Below are 25,733 nucleotides of genomic sequence, written 5' to 3' on the forward strand. Positions count from 1 at the left end.
GACCAAGATCTATCATAGGGTTTCCTGTTGCCCTGTTCTTAGAAATATGGGTTGTTTTCAGATGAGAACATTTCAGGGGGATGCAAGTCCTTTCTATCACTAAATTCTGAAGTGGCAGGAAGAGACCATGTAAGTAAAGTTTTCATCTGGGTGTTTTCCTCCTCTTTATGATTTGTTAAAGAGGGTGTTCATTATGTGAGTTATTATCATATTCTCTTTTGTAATATTTTTTATTTTCATTTTTATTATTCCTCTTACTTCCTTATACACGTTATGTTTTCATCTCTAAAATTTTCAGAACTAAGATTTGGATTGCAGGCATGTTTCTTGCACACTTATTCTGAAATTCTTTCATTATTTTTTTTTAGTGGAAGGAACAAGCAATGGTGCCCTCCAGCTTTTTGTTGATGCTGGGGTTCCTGTGAATTCAGATATGATTAGCCATTTTGTGAATGAGGCTCTTGCTGAGACCATTGCTGTCATGCTGGGTGACAGAGAAGCAAAGAAGCAAGGTCCTGTTGCTACAAGTGTTTCTGGGGATGTTTCAGCAAACAACACATACTTACCGGTAGGAGTGACTCTCCTTTCATACTTGGAGTCCTGGGGAGTTTTTGATACATTTATTAAAAAACAGTAAGATGGACAAATTTTAAGTTAGGTATCATAATAAGATCATAGCTTGTGGTGGAGATTGATTTTTTTTTTTGCTTTGATATTATAGTAATATTTTCCCTAGCATTTTACTTTAAAAGCTTTTAAATTTATAGAAAAGTTGAAAGTATAATACAATGAATGTCTGTATACCTTTATCTAATATTTACCAATTGATAACTTTTTGACAAATTTTATGTCTTTATATGTTATATATTCTTTAAAAATCATTTGAAAGTTGCAGATATTATGACATTTCACTTCTAAAAGCATTAGCAGTTATCTCCTAAGAATAAGATACTTTATTACATAATCAAAATGCCATCATTATACTCCTGAAGAAATTTAACATTGATATGTTAATACTACATAATATAGAGCCCATATTCGAATTTCCCTGTTATTCAAAAAATATCCTTTGTAGATTTTTTTTTAAAACTCAAGATATAGTCAATGTTCACACATTACTTTGGGTTATTCTATAAACTGCTATTTTTACTCTTTAAGATTAAAAGATGAGATGATAATATTAAAATTAATATATTATATTAAAAGGTAAAATATATTTTAGGCACTTCTGTTGTTTGCTTCATCAGCCTTACTATGCTAAATAGTTTCTAATCTATTATAGGAACGTGGAATTATACAAAACCAAAATAGACTCTCTACTACTACTACCAGCTGTTTAAAACTTTATAGTCACTTCTGATTCTATAGATCATGAAGGCATCATTTTATATAGATGAAACATTTAAACTACCTCATTTGAGGTATAAACATAAAGTTACATGTTTGAATTTTAAAGAGATTGCTATAATGTAATTGGCGTGTTGTGGTTAGTGTGCCAGAAATTAGGTACATAGTTTTGGTCTGTGTTTTTTCAGCCCATTGGTCATGCATGCAATGCAGATGTTGTCAGAGTTATGGATTTCTCTGTGCTAATTAACGGTGGTGTGTTTTCTGCCCATATACTGCATATACTCTTGTGAGGGCAATTGCATGAGAAAATGTAGAAAAATCTGTGTAAAGAGGCAGTCTATACAATGTTAAGAGTATGGACTTGGGGAGATCTGAATTCGAACCATCAGCTCTGTTGCTTTAGTTTCATATGTATAATAGAGAAGACACATAAAGTTTAAATAATCAGGACTTCACTAGAATCTACTTGCTGAGTATCTAGGAGGGCAAGCTCCCTTCTCTCATTGCCATATTGTTCATTATCTCCAGAATTGTCATGACTTTTCTTGATACTTTGATCTTCCAAATATACATTAAAATATAGTTTTCAAGTGCCATGAAAGATTTTGTTGGAATTTTTGTGGGAATTGATCCGATTTTGATTAGTTTAATTTGGAGAGAATTGACATCTTTATGATACTGTTAACATCTTAGCCAAGATTTTGTGGAAGATATAGTGAGATGATGAATGTAAAGAGCTTCATCTAGTGCCTGGAATTTGGCACTCAGTAACTAATTGTTTATCATCATTGTCCATTACCAATACCTTAGATTCTCTGATAATGATGGTTAGTAGCATTGTATTTTAAAACAGCGCTCTTATGCTGTAGTTTTATGTAGTTAAGAGGAAAGAAATAAAGGCGGAGAATATGCTAATTATTAAACAGTACCGTAGAATTTCTAATATGCTCCATGGCTTTAAAATTGCATATCAAGGGGCGCCTGGGTGGCGCAGTGGGTTAAGCCGCTGCCTTCAGCTCAGGTCATGATCTCAGAGTCCTGGGATCGAGCCCCGCATTGGGCTCTCTGCTCAGCAGGGAGCCTGCTTCCTCCTCTTTCTCTGCCTGCCTCTCTGCCTGCTTGTGATCTCTCTGTCAAATAAAAAAATAAAATCTTTAAAAAAAATAAAAAATAAAAATAAAATTGCATATCAATTTTCAAGTCATAATCAGAATGAAGGCTAATTACCCTCCTCTATGCAGATGCTTCAGAATGAGGAGAAAAAAGATAGTGTATTTGAAAAATAGCTACAAGACATGTCTAGACAGTTCACACACAAAAAAGAAATACAAATGGCCCCTATACATATAAAAAGATGGTCAGTATCACTGATAATAAGAAAAAAAATCACTGAAACCTCACTTTTACTTATATAATGACATTGTGTAGAAAACCTTGGGGAAATGGGAATTCTCATATCTTCTTGTGGTTAGTGTACAATAATATAACCCTGCAGAGGGAAATTTGGCAATATGTATTCAAATTTAAAAAGCAATTAACCCTTTAACCAAGCAGTCCCATTTTTAGGAAGTTATCCCGCAGGTAATCTATATACACACGAAATGTCTTCAATCAAAAATTACGTTTGATGACTCTGGGGAAGGGAATTACGTAGGTAAGATATGGCTAGGAAAGGAGACTTAATTCACACTAGTGTTTACTTTTTCCTTCCTCAGTACTTTCCATCTCCACATTGTCTTCATTTCCTCCCCCCACCCCCGCTTTTTCTTATCCTTCCATTACTTTTCACAAGCTCTGTTCTTTTGTGCTAAAAGGCTGCTCTTTGATATATTGTCAGTTAAAACACTTCCTTTCTGTTACGTGGCCTCCCCAGCTTGTGTTTGCATTTGATCTCCCCCTGTGTATTCACTGTGTCTTCCTCTCTGTGTTAGAAAAGGGAGCCTTAGCTTTCTTTGGGGCCTAGTTCAGAGGCAGAGCTAGTGCAGTAGCCTGAGGCTCTCTGTAGGCTAGTCTTGAAACTCACAGCTAGAAGTTCAAGGTAGGGCTCCATTTCTTCCCCATTCATTTAAATTCTCTGTAATCTTGAATGAGCTCATTTCATTGTTGGACATTATCGGTTTTGGGTGATTATACGATCTTGAGTGATTATCAATACCTTGTTTTATTTATTTTAGGCAAGGGTATGTACCCCAGTGGCTACCCCACAGCCAACTCCTCCTCGCTCACCTTCGTCACCTCCTAAGGAATGTGTATTAGTAAAAACTCCAGATTCTTCTCCCTGTGATTCAGATCATGATTTAGCTATTCCTGCAGAAGAAATATTTGCTGGAAAAGGTAGAAACCTTGTTTCTGTACATCAGTTTTCATCTGATAACTATTACATGAGATTACATAGTTTATTTTATAAGATGTTTTGTAGATTAATATGCATATACCTTTTGCTTACTAGGTTTTAGTAAATCCTCCTTTCTTGAAAGGAAACTAAAAAATTGGTTGCCACTTTTTAACGTATGTGATCTAGGGGTGCTTGGCTGCCTCAGTCAGTAGAGCATGTGACTCTTGATCTCGGAGTTATAAGTTTAAGCCCCACATTGAGCTTAGAGATTACTTAAAAAAAAATAAAGCATCTTAAAAAAAAAACAACTTAAAAAAGTATAAGATCTTATACACACTTAGACCACTTTTAAGTTCAGGGGCACCTGGGTGACTCAGTGGGTTAAGCATCTGCCTTCAGCTAAGATTGTGATCCCAGAGTCCTACATTGGGCTCTCTGCTTAACAGGGTGTCTGCTTCTCCCTCTGCCCCTTACCCTCCTCCTGCTCTCTCTCTCAAATAAATAAATAAATAAATATGTATTTTAAAGATTTTTATTTATTTATTTGACAGATAGAGATCACAAGTAGGCAGAGAGGCAGGCAGAGAGAGAGAGAGAGAGAGAGGAGGAAGCAGGCTCCTCGCTGAGCAGAGAGCCCGATATGGGGCTCGATCCCAGGACCCTGGGATCATGACCTGAGCTGAAGGCAGAGGCTTTAACCCACTGAGCCACGCAGGCGCCCCAAAATATATATATTTTTAAAGATATGTGTCTTTTTTTTTTTTTTTTAAGATTTTATTTATTTGACAGAGAGACAGTGAGAGAGGGAACACAAGGGGAGTGGGAGAAGGAGAAGCAGGCTTCCAGCTGAGGAGGGAGGCTGATGTAGGGCTCAATCCCAAGATCCTGGTATCATGACCTGAGCCAAAGGCAGATGCTTAATGACTGAGCCACCCAGGTACCCCAATAAATAAAATCTTAAAAAAAAAAATACTACTTTTAAGTTCATGGCAGTGTAAAAGTGATGGGTCTTTTCAAGATTATATTCTTAAACTTTACTAATTACTTTGGGAATTTTCCTATTAATGGCCATCATCATCATCATCATTATTATTGCCATTATTTGTACACCCAGATGTTAAGAAATTCCACAAGCAACATAGCTAGCCTTCCTATGGAGTTGTTTATTGACTTTTATCTTTCGATTTCTTTTTAAACAAAAAATCTTTAGGAAATGAAATGCCTGCCATCACACTTGTTAATACTCCAGCGGTTACCCCTGCTACTACCCCTCCTCCTGCAGCAGCTATTTCCCCAACTTTGTCAGAGATTTCCATTGATAAAGTGAAGCCATCAGGTCCAGAGCTTCCTAAGCCATGGAGTGATGCAGACCTGCCACTGGAAGAAGAGAAACCTAGCTCTCTTCAAGAAGAACTTCATCCGAGAGCTATGTAAATGAGGACATACTCCCTTTCAGTAACTGCATTTCTTATGTTGACATATATGATCCATTAAAAACATCAGAAATGATGAAGCTTTATAAACCACAAGCTACTTTATACTTTTGTAGGAAGAACCTTCATAAATTTCAAATTTTTAAAATTTTCACCAGATTTACTTATGCCTTCAGTTCCTTTTTAAAACATTTTCTTGTGAAACAGATTAAAATATATATTGTCATAATATTGTTCATAAAACAGAAAATGATTTCTCTGCAGAGCAAATCTTCATTTACACTGATCGGTTAACTTTTATATTACCGTACAGATTTATCTGAGAGATGGTAGAACTTTCAAGATGGTCTATGATTAAAGCATGAAAACAATTTTAGAAAAATAAATCTTGGTAATTATAGTAGTGCAGATTGTAGAAGTACTTTGCTAAGGGAAGCCTTTGAATCTGGTTTTTTAATATAAAAATTAATATAGGCCTTCAGTGGCCTAAGTTCAAAATATGTCTTTTTCTTCTTAGTGTAATGTCTGTGGCCAAGGAGGAAGAACCTGAGAGTGTGGATTTCCCTGCTCAGCCTGCACCTCCAGAACCCCCACTTCTTCCTGGCACCAACGCCTCTTCCCCCACACAGATGCCAGGTTCTGATTCATCAACAACAGAGAGCACCTTCAGCGTTACTGTCACTGAAACGGAGACTCTGGATAGACCCATCTCTGAAGGAGAGATTTTATTTAACTGTGGTCAAAGAGTGACTCCCAAGAGTAAGTTAACTTGTATCAATTAATTTCACTGGTTAGATTATGATAATTCCTCAGTAATATTTTTCTCTGCCAAGTGTTTTTACTTAAGTTTCAAGATTAAACATGGTATAATAGAAAGAATATGAACTCTGCACTTTAACTTTTCTATGCCTCAACTTCAGAAGAAAGTAAAATCTTGCTCACAAATCTCACCCTCCAAAAATAATACCACCCTTAATAGTTTGGGGTATGTCCTTCCAGTCTGTTTTTTTCTATGCATATGTAGATACATAAATACGTGTGTGTATGTATGTGTGGGGGTGTATTTTTACCTTTAAAAATAAGATCATACTATATATGTTGTTTGAAACCTGAATTTTTCTTTACCTAATAAGATATTGTGGACATCTTTCTATATCAATATATCTAGCCATACCTCATTTTTTTTTAGTTGTGTGTGGTCTATTAAAACAATGCCATAGTGGTTGGCATGTAGGTTGCTTTCAGTATTTCCATACTAACTCTCCAGTGACCATTTTTTACACACACATTTTGTGCACCTATCTGATTAATTCCTTTGAATACGTTCCTAGAAGTGGAATTGCTGAATCAGAATATGCACCTTTAAAATAGTGGTACATTACCAACATACTCTTTAGAAAGCTTACATCATGGTATTTAGGAATGCCTCTTTCTCATTTTCATGGTTACCACTGATATCTATAACTCTTTTTAATTTCTGACAAGCTGGTAGGTGAAAAGAAAATCTCATATTTGTTATAAAATGTACTTTAAAAAAGTGTGAGATTGAGTAGCTTGTGAATTATTATTATTTATGAACAGTATTATTTATGAACATACCGTTTGTGTAAGTTTAAATGTAATGTTCTATGGCTTTGTGGTCAGGTTATTTACTAAGTTTATGTTCTGTTTTCTAAATTTTTACAATGTAACCTGTAGTTTTAGGAGACGAAGGACTGTATCTGATGAATCTAAATGATAGCTTATCCAGTACTCTGCAAGACGCCCTTGAGATGGTAAGAAATTATTGGCTCCGTATTGAATTCTGAAACAAAGAATATTTTGATGAATTTGTTGCCATCCATCAGGGTTTTTTCTCAGATATTTGAGTTACAGGTATAAAATTTAATAAAATATCCATGAAGGAATTTAAGCTTTGCACATTTCATTATCATTTTTGTATGTTTCATTCTCATAATTATGAGAATGAAAATTATTAACCTCTGTGTCTCCAGTAGTTGAAAAATATATAGTTAATGTAATTAAGTAATGAAAATCAAGCCCAAATTGTCATATGGTATAGTGCCTTTATAATATTTCAAACAGGGCTTTATCTGTTTAACCTGCTCTCTTATGATATATGTTATTTTTCCCTAATTAGGATTATAATTCTTTGTGCTAAAAATAATTGAATTCTTTGGCATAAGAAAAAGAAACTGAAATAGGACATAGTAGTACCAGTACTTCCTAGTTATTACCTAGCTCTGTGGAAGTTGCCATTTAAAAACATGATTATGGGGGCTCCTGGGTGGTTCAGTTGGTTAAGTGCCTGACTCTTGATTTTGGCTCAGGTCATGATCTCTGGGTCCTGGGATGGAGGCCTGCATTGGGCTGTATGTTCAATGGGGAGCCTGCTTGAGGATATTCCCTTTCTCTCTTTGTCTCTCTCTCTTTCCCTTACTCCCTCTCTCTTCCTCTGTCCCTCCCCCTCCCACTCTCTCACAGATTCTCTCTCTCTCACATATATAAATAAATCTTTAAGAAAGTACTTATATTATTTCAGGGGTACCTGGGTGGCTCAGTTGGTTAAGCGGCTAACTCTTGATCTCAGCTTAGGTCTTGATCTTAGGATCATTAGTTCAAGCCCTGCATTGGGCTCCATGCTGGGTATGGAGCCTATTTAAAAAAAAAAAAAATATATATATATATATATATTTAAAATAGGTATATATTTTACAGTGGAATACTATGCAGCCATCCAAAGAAATGAAATCTTGCCATTTGTGACAACATGGATGGAACTAGAGGGTATTATGCTTAGCGAAATAAGTCAGTCGGAGAAAGACAACTATCATATGAGCTCCCTAATATGAAGAAGTGGAGATGCAACGTGGAGGGTTTGGGGGGGTAGGAAAAGAATAAATGAAACAAGATGGGATCGGGAGGGAGACAAACCATAAGAGACTCTTAATGTCACAAAACAAACTGAGAGTGGCTGGGGGTGGGGGGTAGGGAGAGGGTGGTGGGGTTATGGACATTGGGGAGGGTGTGTGCTATGGTGAGTGCTGTGAAGTGTGTAAACCTGGCGATTCACAGACCTGTGCCCCTGGGGTTAATAATACATTATATGTTTATAAAAAAATTTTTTTTAATTAAAAAAAAAGAAAAAATAAAAAAAATAAAGTAGGTATATATTTTAAATATGTATATATATTTTAAATATGTATAATTTACTTACATATATGTGTGTGTTTATATATATAATTACAATTATTGCAATATGTGTAATATCAATTAGTATTATAATATATGTAATATCAATTATTACATATCCACATGTAACTATAATACAGAAATGATAGTAGGAATTTTCTTCTGAAATATTACTAAGGAATAGCAATTTTTAAATATATATATATTTTAAAGATTTTATTTATTTATTTGACAGAGATCACAAGTAGGCAGAGAGGCAGGCAGAGAGAGAGGAGGGGAAGCAGGCTCCCTGCTGAGCAGAGAGCCCGATGTGGAGCTTGATTCCAGGACCCTGGGATCATGACCTAAGCAGAAGGCAGAGGCTTTAACCCACTGAGCCACCCAGGCACCCTATATATATATATATATTTTTTTTTTAAAGATTTAATTTATTTATTTACTGACAGAGAGAGAGCATAAGCAGAGGGAGCAGTAGGCAGAGGAAGAGAGAACATGGGGCTCGAACCCAGGACCCTGGGATCATGACCTGAGTTGAAGGCAGATGCTTAACCAGCTGAGCCACCCAGACACCCCTTTTTTATATTTTTAACCACCCAAGGAAGGGAAGGCAGTTGTACTCAACTCTCATCTACCTTTATCTATAGCTTTTGCTAAGCATTGCTGTTATTTTTGCTCTTTTTAAAAAAGTTTGATAATTTTTGACATATGTATATATCTGTAAAGCCATTACTGCAGTCAAGATAATGAACATATTACCATCCATCACTTCCTAAAATTTCCTCATGCCCTTTTGTAATTTGTTCTTCTCATCTCTTATCAGTCCTCTTATCCCCCCACATGTCTACCATGCTACTGGTCTGCTTTCTGTAGCTATAATTCATTTGCATTTCCCAAATAACAGAAATGAAATCCTATGGTATATATTCTTTTTTTCTGGTTGCTTGAACTCAGAACAGTTATTTTGAGATTCATCTGTGTTGTAGTGTGTATCATAGTTAGTTCCTTTTTATTGCTGTGTAGTAATGTGTTGTATGGATGTACCACAATTTGTCTGTTCACCTGTCAGTGGACATTTAGGTTGATTCCAGTTTTGGCTATCACAAATAAAGCAACTATGAACATTTATGTACAAGTTTTATATGGATGTATGCTTTCATTTCTCTTGGGCAAATACCTAGGAGTGGAATGGATAGATATGTGGTAGGTATATGGTAAACTTTTAAAGAAAAGCTGTTTAATTTGATCTAAAATTTTGTGTTGGCTTTTGCATCTGTGTTTTATAGGAATTATATTTTATAGGAATTACAGGAATCTGCAAAGAGTTTTGGGCTTTCCTCAGGCATATGGTTAAATTGCCTAAAGACAGTTTTACCCTTTTGAGTCTTGCTTTAAAGATTAATGAGGCAAGACCAGAGCAGTACTCACTCTAAGGCTATTCGTTCCCTGCTGTGGAGGCAAGACCCTTGTAGGCACTCTAGCCAATGCCTCATTAAATGTGGTTTTCCAGCCCGCTTGGTAGGAACAGCTATTACTCTAGCCTGTGTACACACCCTGGGCACTTGTTGGAGCTAGTCTTTAGTTTAGCCTCACGTGGTTACCTCACATGCATGTGCTGATCAGTATTCAGTGCTCAAAGTGGACCCTCTGCAGATCTCCAGAGTTCTCTCCCTTTCTCCCTTCAGCTTTCACTTTTCTGGGAGCCTGGAAACTCCCACAGGCAGTGATCTGGAGCAGTCACAGGGCTCTCCTGATTCGTTTCCATCTCTCAGGGACCCACTGTCTTGTTACCTGATGTCCCATGTCTTGAAATGTAAATTTTCATATACTTTGTCCATGTTTTAGTAGTTTCAAAGAGCTTGGTAAATCTGAAAGTAAAGTCTGGTGGCATTAGTATCTTTCCATTATACATGATCATGATGAAAACAAGAGAGATTGGTGTACTTTTGAAAAGTCATGTTCTTCTGTCCCTTTGTAATCATAATGCCAGAAGTTCCTGTGAAACAACCACTTGAAGTGATGTAAACTAGGACTTTATATTAAATTCATTGGGGGAGGTTTTAAAAAATAAGCATGCTGGTTCCAGCTTCTGATAGGTGGATTTGGTAGGTCATGAGAGTTATATGGTGTGCATGTGTGGCCAGTTAGAAGCCTAGACCTGTATATTTTGAAAAAGTTCCCAGTGTTCTCATGTATGTCCTTTGTTATATGTGACATCTCATTTTACAGATGAAGTTGAGTGAGGTTCAATAGCTTGTCCATGTCACATAACTATTCAGTGACAGATATACAACTCTTTTTACATAGATATGTGATACCTTTACTTTTCATTTTAAGCTATTAACTGTATATTTTGAGTTCTAATTGGGGCTATCTGAATCCTAAAGCTTAAGTTACAGGGGCTGGCTGTGTGTGCTGGAGATTTCCCAAGTCCGTAAGCAGCTTTGGAGGCGAGGTAGCATCTTTATGTTATTAAGGACACTTAATAGGATCTATAATAAGGATATCGTTAATCGTATAATGATGCTGAATCTGGAAGTTAATATATCCAAGTAACAAAATTTGTTAAAAACAATTTGCTTCATTATGTACAGGGGTGTAAAATAATGCATTAAGGAGATTTTTTGGTAAGATTTTAATGGTACAATTACTTGTCTCACAGTAATTATCTATTGCAAGTAATTGAGTCCATTATGAAGAGAGTGAAAATCACTTTTATTATTCTTTTCTATTTTTTATTTTTTAAAGATTTTATCTATTTATTTGACAGACAGAGATCACAAGCAGGCAGAGAGAGAGGAGAAAGCGTGCTTCCTGCGGAGCAGAGAGCCCGACGTAGGGCTTGATCCCAGGACCCTGGGATCACGATCCGAGCCGAAGGCAGAGGCTTTAACCCACTGAGCCACCCAAGTGCCCCGAAAATCACTTTTATTAAATAATATGTGGGGAAGGCAAAAATGAGATGTCTTTATTTTCAGAGAAGCATTAAACTAACATTTGGTTTACTTAATATGTCATTATGGTATTTTTACCCATCCTTAGAACTTTATCATGGACCAGACATGTTTAAGTTTATACTAAGTTTGTTTGTAAGTTTGTTTAAAATAATAGCTAAACCCAAATGGGACTAAATGATAACATCTTTTTTTTTTTTCTTCATTTGAAACTGAACTCTTAATGTTTTTGGTAAGCCTAAATCAAATAAGTTACAAATTCATTTTTTTAAAAGATTTTATTTATTTATTTGAGGAGAGAGATCACAAAAAGGCAGAGAGGCAGGCAGAGAGAGAGAGGAGGAAGCAGGCTCTCCGCTGAGCAGAGAGCCCGATGCGGGACTCGATCCCAGGACCCTGAGATCATGACCTGAGCCGAAGGCAGAGGCTTAATCCACTGAGCCACCCAGGCACCCCTACAAATTCATTTTTAAAAAGATTTTATTTATTCATTTGAGAGAGAGGGAGAGAGCAAGAGTGAGGGTGTGGGGTGGGGAGAGCAACAGAGGGAGAGGGAGAAGCAGACTCCGTGCTGATCCCAGGATGCTGGGATCTCAACCTGAGCTGAAGGCAGAGGCTTAACTAACTGAGCTACGCAGGTGCCCCAGATATGGTACAAATTCAAAATGAAGTCAAGTGCAGAAGTATAATCCTAAAAATCCAAGAACAACCTAAGTCATGTCACTAACAGACATTTATCTATATACAGCTGGGGGATAAAGACTGACAGTAATCTGGAATTAATAAACTTTATTTCATTACTAGTAAAATGTTAAGTAAAAAGTACTACTGCTGGGGTTAAAAATCTTGTTAATAGTTGGATTTACAGGGTGCCTGGGTGGCTCAGTAGGTTAAGCCGCTGCCTTCGGCTCAGGTCATGATCTCAGGATCCTGGGATCGAGCCCAGCATAGGGCTCTCTGCTCAGTGGGAAGACTGCTTCCCACCTCTCTCTCTGCCTAAAGAGGCCTACTTGTGATCTCTCTTTTTCTGTCAAATAAATAAATAAAATCTTTTAAAAAAAATTATTGGATTTACAAGGGAATCTAGTTTCTCTGACTCTGAGCCCCATACTGTCCTGAATCTTTGGGACAGGTCTTATTTGAGGTGCCAGGAAGCCTAGTTTGGGTCCTCCGGGGAGGGCTGCAGTACCTGCTCCCTAGCCAAGTACCAAAGGTCAGCCCACAGGCAAAGGGATAATCAGAGGTCTATAGGTGCCTTAACATATTTCTGTAGTTTTTCGTTTTTGCCTGTGGTCCAGGTTTCGGCATCCCTCCAGTGCTCTGCCCCCATCACCACACCAAGATGTTGCTTTGGGTGCTGCATAAATATGAAGCAGGAAACTGTGTAAGCCAAAAACTTGACGGCCCTACATAAAACATTTATGAATCATGATAACTCAGTCACTTCAGAGCGAGGGTCCAATTTGCATGTATATTATACTAAATGTCCAGTTGAAGTGTAACCAAATTATTTTATATTGTTGTTTCTATTTGAGGCATACTAAAGACTTGTTAGTATAGTCAAATGAAAATGAGAACTAGATGAAAATAGAGTCTACCTTCTTTCCATAAAGTGCTAATATGACCATTTTCATGATGGCTGCTACATTTCATTAATCATAAATCAAGAAAAATGCAAGTGTTTCATAGGATTTTTTGTTATATTAACTGTCTTTATATTTCATTCAGGAAGATGATCCTCCCAGCGAAGGACAAGTGATTAGGATGCCCCATAAAAAAATTCATGCAAATGCAATTCTTTCTCTTCTTGCTAAACAAAACCAGGACTCCTTGGTTTCACAGCAAGCAGTCTATCATTCAGAGGTACTTAACCTTAATAATTTTTGTTTTCTTTTGGTTTGGTCTAAATACAGGAAAAATAACAAAAATATTCCTACTTATAGTGAAAGCACGCTAATTCTTCAACTTATTCAGGGGTCAACTTTATAGTAACTTTAACCTGACATCAGAGCTCTAGAGTTAGGCAATCTGCTCCAGCCCTCCTGTTCTACGGTTGAAAAAACGGAAACCCTTTTAGATGATTTGTGAGGATCAGTCATTCCCTCTTTCTTCAGCCATTTACTGAATATCTACTATGTGCCAGAACCAGTCTTGAAAAACGTACAAAGATGAAGGAGACAGAACCCTACCCTTAGGACACTCACAGTCCTGTAGGGAGAAAAGGGCCTAACAATTACTCTACAGTTAATAATGGATCAAAATATTTAGAAAGTGTTGAATAACTCAGTGTGACAAGCACTTTGGATAAAGAGAAAAGTCTGGAGAAGTTGGTTGAACCAGATGATCATAAAGAACCGTTTAAGCCATGGAAAGGCTTGGGCACTGTGAGGCTATTAAGATATTCTGGGCAAGGAGGTCAAAAGGTATGATACTTAGGAAGGAATTTGGAGGTTTTATAATCCAGTCCTGGTGTTTGGAGGGAAAGAGGGGAGGGAATGAATCCTGATTCGGTTTCAGCTGCACCTTTTCATCCTAGATGGGCTTTTGCGCTCCCTGACGTTACTCTTAGTCTGGGGCACCAGTGTCTGCAGTCTGGGTTGTTGACAGGATCTATGATACTTATGAGTATGAGAGCATTTTGTGAGTAGGCAAGCTAAGGCTTTAGTAGAGTCCTAGAGTATTAAGGTGTTAAATAGCTCAGCAATTACAAGCACCCTAGAAAATTGATTCATAATAGAGAAGGTACTGTTTATTGCCCAACATTTTATATGGTAGTGGCAGAATAAGAGAGGCACTGTGAAATAGTCCTAATTAATTTCTAGGGAAAGTGTATCTGCCATTGTTCTAAATTTTGCCAAAGGGTCTCCAAAGGTTTTATATTAATTGCAAAACAATCCTTTTCTATTTAGAGGTTGTTGAGGTAATTGATGTTCCTAAACAAAAGTCACATTAGGGCCTTAGAAGAGATAGAAATACACAAGAATTTGGGAAAATTATAGAAAATCTTGAATGTTGAGCTAAGAAGTTAGATTTTACTTTATAGTTAACAGAGCCATAGTTAATTTTATTGTTAACATCGAAGATGTTTCAGCAGTGATTTCTTCATATATTCTAGAAAAACACTTGGTTGAAATTAAATCCTGTTTCAATGAGAAACAGAGCTTTCAGATACTAGAATTTTTATTTGGTTCTTAGTAAGTAAACTCGTAGAATATTTCTAAGTCACAAAACGTGGTAGTGATCACATACATAATTTTTAATACAGAAAGAAAATAGAAATCTTAATTCTTTTAGTTGTAAAATTTATTTTTTATATATATGTGTATATATTTTAAAGATTTTATTTATTTGACAGAGAGAGACACAGTGCAAGAGGGAGCACAAGCAGGGGGAGTGGAAGACGGAGAAGCAGGTTTCCCGCTGAGCAGGGAACCCCATGCAGGACTTGATCCCAGGACCCTGGGATCATGACCTGAGTTGAAGGCAGACACTTAACAACTGAGCCACCCAGGCACCCTAAATTTATTTTATATATTTGATAAATGTATTTGTACTTGTGTACTTTCTGAGAGGGAAGAACTTTATTAATATGATGAAAGTAGTCTTCTTCAACTTAGCTACTTATAAAAAATGTAATTATCAGGATAAGGGTAATGTTTATGTCACTTAACTGTAAGATTCACCCTAACAAGTTCAGGCAGTTTTCGTTAATGAAGAATGAAAAATAAGTTTTCTGTTATTTTAATTTGAAGCTGTATGAACAATATGCAATGTGTGCCATTATTTAGTTTAAATCATAAAATTTTTCTTAGGTGTTTTGCTATCTAATTTGGAGTTTGAAAAGCAAGATAATGCTTATTTAATTTCATAAAAAATGAGATATTGGCAACAAAGCCTATTGCTAGATGCCTGATAGAACTAACTTTTTAAGCCTGTCTTTCAGTAGAGTGTGTGTGTGTGTGTGTGTGTGTGTGTGTGTGTGTGATAATTAGCACTTCCTAAAATACCTTTCAAGCAGTCAAGTACTTTGGTTCATGGTATTTGACAAATTTTTGCTCTTTTGACTTGATTTTAATATGGTGTTTTTAACAATTGTTGCTACCTTTTATAGGACTTGGAAAACAGTGCAGGTGAACTTAGTGAAGGACAAAGGCCCAGGCTGACAGCAGCAGCAGAGAACATCTTACTGGGACAGTCTGTCTCTATGCAGTCACCTGCCACTAATGCAGAGTTTTTGGATAAAAAATATGCTCCTCAGCCATTATCTCAGCAATTTGACACAGTTGCAGGTATACACCAAAATATTGCTTCTTGATGTAGCATTTATTAGAATGTACTTGAATCCCATCACACTTCCTTTGTACTGTTTCCAGGCTGAATGCTATATTCTGTTTTGTGTTATAATTGTGATAGTGATCCTAATCTGAATTAAGAAAATTGCTATTTTCAGGTAGGGGCAAAATTTCTTTATTAAAAAGGGTCTTCATTATTGAAAAGTTTAGTAATGACTTTTTTTTTTGTGGTCTATATATTTTCCCAGATGTGATTCAGGTATCACTGTTAGTACGTGAGCCTCTGCTTGGTGCATGGGATAATTTTGGTAATAGGCATACATATACTTAAAATTTTTTAATAGTGATGTATTTATTTATTTTATTTTATTTTACTATATATTAGAAAAAATATAATTTAGAACACCAAACTGTGACAGAACATATCTTGTTTAGGACAAGGTTAAATTAGATAATCCTCTAGAAATTCATTCTTTACACTGTATGGATTTCTGACACAATGCTCAGTGTATTCATGACTAGTTTAGAACCTCATTAGCCAGACTTTCTGCTGTAACACTTTGGAAATAAAAATATAAGAGAGAGGGGTGCCTGGGTGGCTCAGTGGGTTAAAGCCTCTGCCTTCGGCTCAGGTCATGCTCCCAGGGCCCTGGGATCAAGCCCCACATTGGGCTCTCTGCTCAGCAGGGAGGCTGCTTCCCTCTCTCTGCCTGCCTCTCTGCCTACTTGTGATCTCTCTCTGTCAGATAAATAAATAAGTAAATAATCTTAAAAAAAAAAAAAGAATAGAAGAGAGAATACTGATCACTAGCATATACAGTTGATTCTCATTATCTGTGCTATCTGTGGAGTCATCAGAAACACTGAATTAGTAAATACTGACCCATTGCTCCTTGGGGAAAATACAGCCTAGATTCCTGCAAGCTTCTGATCATAACATCTTTGTCAACTGATCAATATGTAACTGTGTTAATGTGTGTTTCTTTTTAAAGAAATTTATTGTAATATATATTGTTGGTGCATTGACATTGAGCTCAGGGTCCGCAACACTGTAGCTCGGGCCTGAACAAAGCTTCTGGAATCCATGTATTTTCTCTCTAAGGCCTGTCACAGCTTTGTGCACTTAAGACACCAGATGGCACTTCAGCAGTCTGAGTGGGGCCACTTGAAACCACAGATCTCCAACAAAAAGCACAAAGATGTGAACAGACGGTAAATAGACAGCAAAAGGGACCCTTGTTTACAGTATAAGAGCTGAAATAAGAAAACAGAGCATCACCTTGGTTCAGCCTCAGCTAGTAAATGGGTGATGCAAGTTTTTTTAGTCTACCCATGTCTGTGAATGATCACAAAATCACTGCAACTGTTGATTTTGGGATTAGAAGTAAATTTTATTGAGTAGGTGAATTTGCAAATATGGAATCAGCAAATTCATAGGGAGCAAATGTATTCTCATTTGCTGATTTTTCCATGCCCATGGCTGCATTCTCTTAAGTGAAAAGAACTTCCGGAGGTTTGCAGATTTTCCAAGGATCAGAAAAGGAAATGCATAAAGTTAGAAAAACATTGGTATAGAGTATTTAAAATCTCCATTTTATATTGAGTGAACACCTTGTATCATTCAGAATTGAGAGAAATTCAAGACTAAATTTTCCAGGAGAATAAATATAAAGTAAGATTGGAGTTATTTCTCATTTTGTGCACATAGTGAGGGCATTAAATGTTTTACATTCTTTTAAACGAATAGGATTTTTTAAAAAGATTTTATTCATTTGAGAGAGAGAGTGAGCACAAGCGGCGGGAGCAACAGAGGGAGAGGGAGAAGCATGCTCTCAGCTGAGCAGGGAGTCCGATGTGAAACTCGATCCCAGGACCCTGGGATCATGAACTGAACCGAAGGCAGACATTTAACTGACTGAGCCACCCAAGCACCCCTAAATGAGTAGTATTTAAGATGGCATAAAATGTGACTTTTTGAAGTTTTTATTTAAATCCAGTTAGTTAACATACAATGAAATATTAGTTTTAGATGTACAATATAGTGATTCAGTACTTCCATATATCAGGGGTGCTCATCACAAGTGCACTCCTTACCCGTACCTCTGGGGCTAATAATACATTTTTTGTTAATAAAATTAATTAAAAAAAAGCACTCTCCTTAATCCCCATCACCTGTTTCATTACCACCCTCCCCACCTTCCCTTTGGCAGCCATCAGTTCTTTGTAGTTATGAGTGTGTTACGAGTGTGTTTCTTGATTTGCTCCTCTTCCCCCTCTCCTTTGCTTGTTGTATTTGTATCTCGCTATCTGCAAATTGCAGTTAAACAGAATTGACACTAGGTGGCTCTCACAGATCACTTGAGAGCTGCTAGGTACTTGAGAAAAACTAGGTACTTGTTAAATTATTATAGAATAAAATACATGAGGATATATCCTAGTTAGTCCCTGCTTATTCCTCTGGTTAGCACCTAGCGTATTATCTACCATACAATGGGCTTATAATAGTAGGTACACTGCAGGTATTTGTTTAATAGGGAAGAACAGTAAGTTACGTGGCATAATATAAGATCGAGCATATAGATGAGGCAATTTAGCAGAGTGTGGCTAAGAATTTGGGCTTTTGGAGTTTCAGATATCAGTTTGAGTTCCAGCTCTGTGTACTTTGAGGCAAGTAACTTACTATCTTTGAGCCCAGTAATTTTGTTGGGACTGTATTTTGTTAGATTGATATAAGGAGAATATATTGGTAAACTACAGTGTGGTTTGTCTTAGATATCTATAATGAAGTGAATGAATGGATCACAATTCTTTTCAAAACAGCAACGTTTTATGAAGCAATCTGTCAATGACCTTTTGAGTTAATTCATTTGTCTGCTTCCTGTATGCTTGGGAATAGAATTCATCTGCTTCATTTACAAAAACCAAATAAGGAAATGTTCAGAATTTATTATGGGCCCCCCAGTGTGTTTCAGTTATACTGCACTGTGAATTAGCTGTAGTTGAAAGCTGTTGCAATTGTGCATTTTGCAGATTAAAAATATTTTTGACAGTGGTTTAGATGTTGAAACTACAGTTCTTATTTCATTAAAAAAAAAACCCTACTCATTCATTTTATTTATGGGTTGTGTGTTCCATTTGTTAACTGAGGCTCTCTTTTAAATTTAGTATTAGGAAGAATGTCTGCCTTAGAAGTTTCCAAATAATAAAAAAAGTAAAATTAAAAATATATATTTTTGAGCCCAAGTTTCTTCATCTATCAAGTGGGGATAATATTAGTGTATTCATTGTCTATTGCTATTTAACAAATTACCCCACAATTTAGCAGCCAAAGACAGAAACATTTATATTCTCACACAATTCTGAAAGTCATGAATCTGGTAGCAGCTTAGCTAGGTAATTTTCAGAATCTCCCATGAAGTTACCATCGAGTTGTTTTCTGAGGCTGATGTCATCCGAAGCCTTCTACTAGGGTTGGAGGATCTTTTTTCCAAGCTCACTCACATGGCTGCTGGCAGGAGGCCCCAGTTCCACTGCTCATGACCTAGCAGCTGGCCTCCCACAAAGATGATCTGAGAGAAAGTAAGCAATCAAGATGGAAACCACAAAGTCTTTCATAACCTAATCTCAGAAGTGACATGCCATCTTTCCTTCCACATTCTAGCAATAACACAGAGCAATCCTGGAATAAGATATAGTAGGGGATGACTGAAAGGTATGAACCCCAGGAGACAGGATTCAGGACACCATCTTGGAGGCTGGTTATCACAAATAGTGTCCACCCTTTATGGTTATTAGGAATAGTAAATGACAATGCATATAAAGTAGTCAGCACAGTGCTTACCACATGGTAAGTGGTGTACTCTTTAATAATGACTAGAGTATGTAAAAATACCTTTTTATAGGGATTCAATAGAAACAGACTATCCACAGCTGCCTAGAAGGACTATGCCTGTAGAGAACTAACTTGTTCCTCTTGTTTTAAGTATTTTGGCACATAGTGGTTACTATAGAAGAATGAATACCATGTATCATTATTTCTGCTGGTGACTAATCTCATGCCTTATATATGTACATATATATTTTTAATTAGAGAAAGAGAGGTGGAGCGGGCAGAGGGAGAGAGAGAATCTAATTAAGCAGGCTCCATGCCCGCACAGAGCCTGATGCCGGCGTTGATCCCACAACCCTGACTTCAGGACTTGAGCCAAAATCAAGAGTTGGACATTTAACCGACTGAGCCACCCAGGCATCCCTATATTGTTTTTTAAATAACTTTACCTATTGAGGCTTATCAGTTCTTACCTTGCATATCTCCACTTCTGTTCATTTTCAGAAAGTATCCTATTTGCAACCTATATTTCCCTACCACTCTTCCTAATCCTGAGGCCCTCAGTTTGGGTTGAGTAACAAAAAGATGCAAAATTAGTTTTGAAGAGTTGCCTTAAGAACCCTAATATGTAAACTGGTATTTTTTGAATGAATTGTGAGGACTCTGGAATACACTACCAATTATAGCTCTCATTTATTCAGAAAACTTCTATTGGATACTACTATGTATCTGGAACTATATTATATTACTATGGTGTTAGGCACTTGAGATACAGAGATGATAGGCATCTACTCTCAAGGAAGTTTACAAACTACTGTAGGAGAACTACAAGAAAGAACTGTGTGATTAGTACAATACACATTGCTGTGGGACTGCAGGGGAGGACTCTACCCATACATGAAGCCTCAGAGGTTTCCCACGAGTCGATATGAAATTGAATCTTAATGGTGGAGTGCAATAAGCACCCAGTTCATTCATTCACTTATTCATTCAGAAAATATTTTTTTTAAGATTTTTTAATTTATTTTTTTGACAGAGAGATCACAAGTAGGCAGAGGGACAGGCAGAGAGAGAGAGAGAGAGAGAGGAGGAAGCAGGCTCCCTTTTGAGCAGAGAGCCCAATGCGGGACTCGATCCCAGGACCCTGAGATCATGACCTGAGCCGAAGGCAGAGGCTTAACCCACTGAACCACCCACGCGCCCCCAGAAAATATTTTTTGAGTGCTTGCTATACTCTAACCATATTCTGGGGGCTAGGAATATAAAACCTCATAAGATCCTATCCATAATGAGTTTTTTTCTCTAGCAGAAGTAATAGATGAGAGGACATAAACATGCAATAAATTGTAGTTATTTTGATGTTCGTATAGAATGGGGTACAGGTCACTTGTATCTGGAGAGGGGAATGAGAAAAGACTTTGTACATGAGAGGAGGCTTACGTGAAATGGATTCTTGAAGATGAACAAATGTTTGCTGTGTAGTAAATGAGGAGAGATCTTGTGGGCCAAATATGCAGTGAGACAATGAAAAAGAAAAGAAAATAGCAAGACTTTATCAGGGAAATATAAGTACCTTATCAATGAATTAGAGCTTAGGATAGATTGGAGTAGTGAGCCCAAACTAGGTCCTAGAAAATCCTGAATAATATATGAAATAGTTTTTGGATTTACTCTTGAGATGGTAGGGATCCGTTTGTGAGTCAAACAGAAAATAATGCCCATCTTGTTTTATATTTATGCCCATGAAAAATTCAGTCTTGAATTTCTATCAATTCTGAATGTTTTATAATATTCACAGATCCATTAAGGATTATAAGTAAATGACTGATATGATGATCTTTGTCTTTTATTTCGCATGATCATCTGAGGTACAGTGTGATGAAAAGATTGGAAAGGATTAAGGCTAGAGGCAAGGAGCCTAGTTGGACAGCTATTACGGTAAAGCTGGTCAAACATTATATAAGAGTGAGGAAATATAAAAAGGGAGATTTGAAAGACAAGAAGGAGAATGGACAAGACTTAATTTGAATATGAGAAAAGCAAAAGAAAGGAAAACCTATCCATATGGTTGGATGGATGGAATTTCCATTCACTGAGTTGAGAGAGAGGGACTATGGAGAAGGGATAGAATTAGGAAGAAATAAGGATGAATGGGCCTTTAAGCATGTTGAATTTGAGGCACCTTTGGGTTTCCTACAAATGGAAAAATGTATTAGATTTGACAAACCCAAAGCTGCTGCTGGCATTGGCAATTTTGGGTGGACTTAGTCTTCTCTGAAAGTCTTAAGTGTCTAAGGTTGCTTTTTCATTGCAGTAAGATTCTAGAGAAGTAAAATTAGGGATTTCAAGTTAAGATAATAAATTTGATGTGAATGATATAATAGTTACAAAGAGCTAAATTATATTATACAGACAAGACGCCCACACTCAATGAACATGCTTTAGAAGTGACACCATTTGTGTTGTTGAGCAAATTTAGCATTGTTATGATAGCTTTCAGGGAATTCCTACCTGACCCTTTATTACTGGGTTAGATATCTGTCATACATGCTCTCTGCATAGTTCTCTAACGTTGCCTGCCTAATTTTGCTTTTGTCACACTGATCTGTAATCTAATTTGTAATCTAACAAGACTTTATCTTGTTCACTGTCCTATCCCTGTCATCTAACAGAGTCTGTATCACCTAGGGCATAGTCAGTAAATATATGTTCAGTGATAGGGTCTTCTATGGATTGAAAGCTATTACATGCTTTGAACGCTTTGGGGAGATAGTTGATCATATACCTTCTGGATTTTTACATTTAGGTCTTTTATCAAAATTTACTGTGTGTCTTTTTAATGAATTTTTTCTTTATGCCATACATTAACCACATATAATCTTACATAAAACAAAATGTGATTATATCATATATTAAATTATAGACTATTTTTTAGAGTGACTGCCATCCGTTCCTCATCCTCACATTTTCTCCTATCCCATATTTTGCTTTACCCCAGCTAATTCACGTTAAGAACCTGGCATGTAATCTTTCTGTTTTTGTCCATAGACACACTCACATGTATAGTATACATGGTAGATATATATGATATGTGTGTGTGCTGTTATTTTACAAGTCGAAATCATATCATGCCCACTTCCCTGCATTTGTTTTTACACATATAAATCCTTTTTATTATATTATATTTTTATTATATTTACTTTGTATATATATACTTTTTATTATATTATATAATCCTTTATATTATATATTTACACAATAAATCCTATGGAAATTACAAGTCTCTGATTGCCTATGTGTTTCTGTCTTCACATGTTTCTTGGCCATTTGGATTTGCTCTTTTGTCAATTACCTACTTAAGTTCTTTCCCCATTTGTTAGGGTCTAAATTTTTCTTAAAACCATGTAATAACTATTTCAATTGTCAATTACCTACTTAACTTCTTTCTCCATCTGTTAGGGTCTGAATTTTTCTTAAAACCATATAATAACTATTTCTATATTTTAGATGTTTTCTATCACCTGTATTGCACATCTTTTTCCAAATTTATACTGAATTCATTATCATTATTTATGGTCTTTCTTTGCCATATAGGTAACAGAATTTTTTATATAGTTATTTCTATCTTCTATACTTTGTGTTTTTATGGCTTGATTAGGTTTCTCCTAACATAAGTTTATACCTGTAGTCTTGTAGATTTTCTTGCGAGCTTTTCATTATTTAGTATATTTATATTTAAGTCTATCTGGAATTAGCTTTTTCAAATGATGTAAGGTAGTAGCCCAATATGATTTTCTTCCACATAAATAGCTAGTTGGGTCAGCATCAACTAATATATAAGCTGTTTTCCTTCCTACTGAATTAAAATATCAACCAGTTTGTATATTATTCTCATAGAGGTGGGAATATTTTTCTGGATTCTTTATTATAAGTAATCTGAATGCTTTATGATCTCAAACATTAGACTATTGTGTCTTTATGGCACATTCTGTTATCTGATAGGGCAAGTTTCCGCTTCAAAAATTTTTTCATACTTTTGTTGGCAGGTCTCAGGCATTTGTTCCATATAAACTGTAAAACTTTTTTTTTCTGTTAAAATCACCCTAGGGGCACCTGGGTGGTTCAGTGGGTTAAAGCCTCTGCTTTTGGCTCAGGTTGTGATCCCAGAGTCCTGGGATCGAGCCCTGCTTCGGGTTCTCTGCTCGGTGGGGAGCCTGCTTCCCCCTCTCTCTCTGCCTGCCTCTCTGCCTATTTGTGGTCTCTGTCTGTCAAATAAATAAATAAAATCTAAAACAAAACAAAACACCCTAATTGGAATTGCATTAAGTTATGTATTAATATTGGAAGAATTAATATTCTTATGGTATATCATATCATATTCATATCTTGTTCTGTTCTTGTCAATAAGATGTAATAATTTTCATCATATGGATTCTATGCTTAATAATCTTATTTTTAATTATTTTAAAGTTTTGGTCACTATAGTAAAAGTTTTTTTTCTGTATTTAGGTGGATACTAGTATAATATAGAGAAAAACCAATGATTTTTAGATATTTATCTAGTATTCAGTCACATTACCAAATTCTCTTCTCAATTTTAATAGAGTTCTTTTTCCTCATTAGAGTCTCTTATTTTTCTAGATATATAACCATATCATCAGCACATTTTTTAATATCTTCTCTTTTAACATTATTTGTGCTAATTCTTTTATCTTAATTCATTTGCCCGCCTTAGGAAAATCTTGGAAAAGTGGCATATGAATAGAATAAGACATATCAGAATATAAAAAAGCCAATATACAAGGCTTGGAACAATAGTTTATCTGAGTGATGAGTATTATTATCATTATTAAGTTAATCATATCATATGCTAGATAATTAAATAACAATGGAATAGGTAATAATTTTGAGAAATTGTTTTGTACAGATTGAATCTGGAAAGGTAAAAATTAAAACTCAAGGTGTATGTTTTGCTTTTTGTAAAACTCACCTAAAAATAGAGATTAATATAAAAGATCGGAGGGTAATTTATTTGCTGTACCTAAGAAATTGTCAATACACTTACTTTTTTTTCTCCCCCTTTTCAGAGAGGGAGAGGTGGGAGGTGGGTCAGAGAGAGAATCTTAAGCAGGTTCCATATGGAGCCCAACCAGGGGCTCAATCTCCCAACCCTGAGATTACGACCTGAGTTGAAATCAAAAGGTGGATGCTTAGCCAACTGAGCCATCCAAGCACCCCCTAACACTGACTTTTTTTTTTTTAAATACACTGACTTTGAATGGAAAATATTTATGGTGTCTTTAAGATATTATTTCATTTGAAAGAATTTGTTTATGTATAATGCTTCAGATATAGATCTATTTCTTAACAGAGTTGATGTGAAAGAGTGGGGTTGGGTGTAGACTGCATTAGCAACTTGTTGATTGGAACCTTAGAATAGTCCATAGACTTGTCTGCACCGAGGTACTTTGTGTATTCTCTACAAGCTTTGTTTTGATTGCAATGAAGACTTGGTACCAAATTATTTAGGTTAAAGTACACTGCTACTTCTTATTCAGCAGTGAGAAATATTGGTAATTTTAGTCAATTAATTGTTCCTTTTCTAAGATAAATTAAACAATTTTTACTTTTTGTTTATATCTTTGATAGCAGGTGGTGGTTATGAAGACTCGTGTGCTAGTCATGGTCCAATGAGTTTGGGAGAATTGGAGTTGCAGCCAAATTCTAATCCTGCACTTCCCACAACACTTCTGACAGCACAAGAAAATAATGTTAAGTTATCAGGAGCTGCTGAAGATATTCATCAGGTACCCAATTAACAACTCTTGTACTTTACTTAAAATGAGAATGGGAACAATATTGTCTTAGCATATAGTATACTGTATGGAGCATATAATCTTTGTAGTCATGTTTCCTTTATTTACTGATTCACGCCTGGATACAAATCTTAGCTCTTAGGATTCTAGCTGTGACCTTGAACACATAGCCTTTTTCTAAGCCTCAGTCTCCTCATCTTTATTTTAAAGATTAAAAAATAACATATATAAAGTGCTTGTCATCTAGCTAGATAGCTATTATCATTTATACTTTGTTTACCCATGCAATATCAAGCTCAGTAATTCACTGTAGTAGGTATTCAAGAGTTATTTATTATATTAAAATTTCCAAAAGTTGTTAACATGAAAGCATATGAAATTTCATACTGAATTAGGCCAATGGCCCGTGTAATTTTGTGTACTGAAAAAGTAGATTAATTACTCTTCAACATAACAGTTTTGTATCTGTTTAATAGCAATGCATTTTTCACTGTTGATTCTCATTTATTCACTAAGTATTTATTGCATGGTATTG

At 36.0% G+C, this 25,733-nt stretch overlaps 1 protein-coding gene across 12 annotated transcripts in view; it reads left to right on the forward strand.

Annotated features, from left to right (window-relative positions):
* The window catches only part of KIAA0586 (KIAA0586 ortholog), a 140,305-nt gene that overhangs the window by 59,208 nt on the left and 55,364 nt on the right, over positions 1-25,733 (forward strand). For 11 of the 12 annotated variants that reach the window (XR_007128753.1, XM_047737777.1, XM_047737778.1 and 8 more), the window contains 8 exons: positions 369-568; positions 3,525-3,684; positions 4,896-5,115; positions 5,636-5,877; positions 6,817-6,893; positions 12,990-13,124; positions 15,373-15,550; positions 25,032-25,189. Coding sequence is in view for 11 of the 12 variants with exons in the window: in XM_047737777.1 (XP_047593733.1) it covers positions 369-568; positions 3,525-3,684; positions 4,896-5,115; positions 5,636-5,877; positions 6,817-6,893; positions 12,990-13,124; positions 15,373-15,550; positions 25,032-25,189 (1,370 nt within the window). In the remaining variant the exon portion in view is untranslated. The remainder of the gene's footprint in view (positions 1-368; positions 569-3,524; positions 3,685-4,895; positions 5,116-5,635; positions 5,878-6,816; positions 6,894-12,989; positions 13,125-15,372; positions 15,551-25,031; positions 25,190-25,733) is intronic. The other variant, XM_047737771.1, reaches the window with a different exon arrangement.

This window comes from Lutra lutra, chromosome 7 (genome assembly GCF_902655055.1).
Source record: "Lutra lutra chromosome 7, mLutLut1.2, whole genome shotgun sequence".
NCBI classification, from domain to species: Eukaryota; Metazoa; Chordata; class Mammalia; order Carnivora; family Mustelidae; genus Lutra; species Lutra lutra.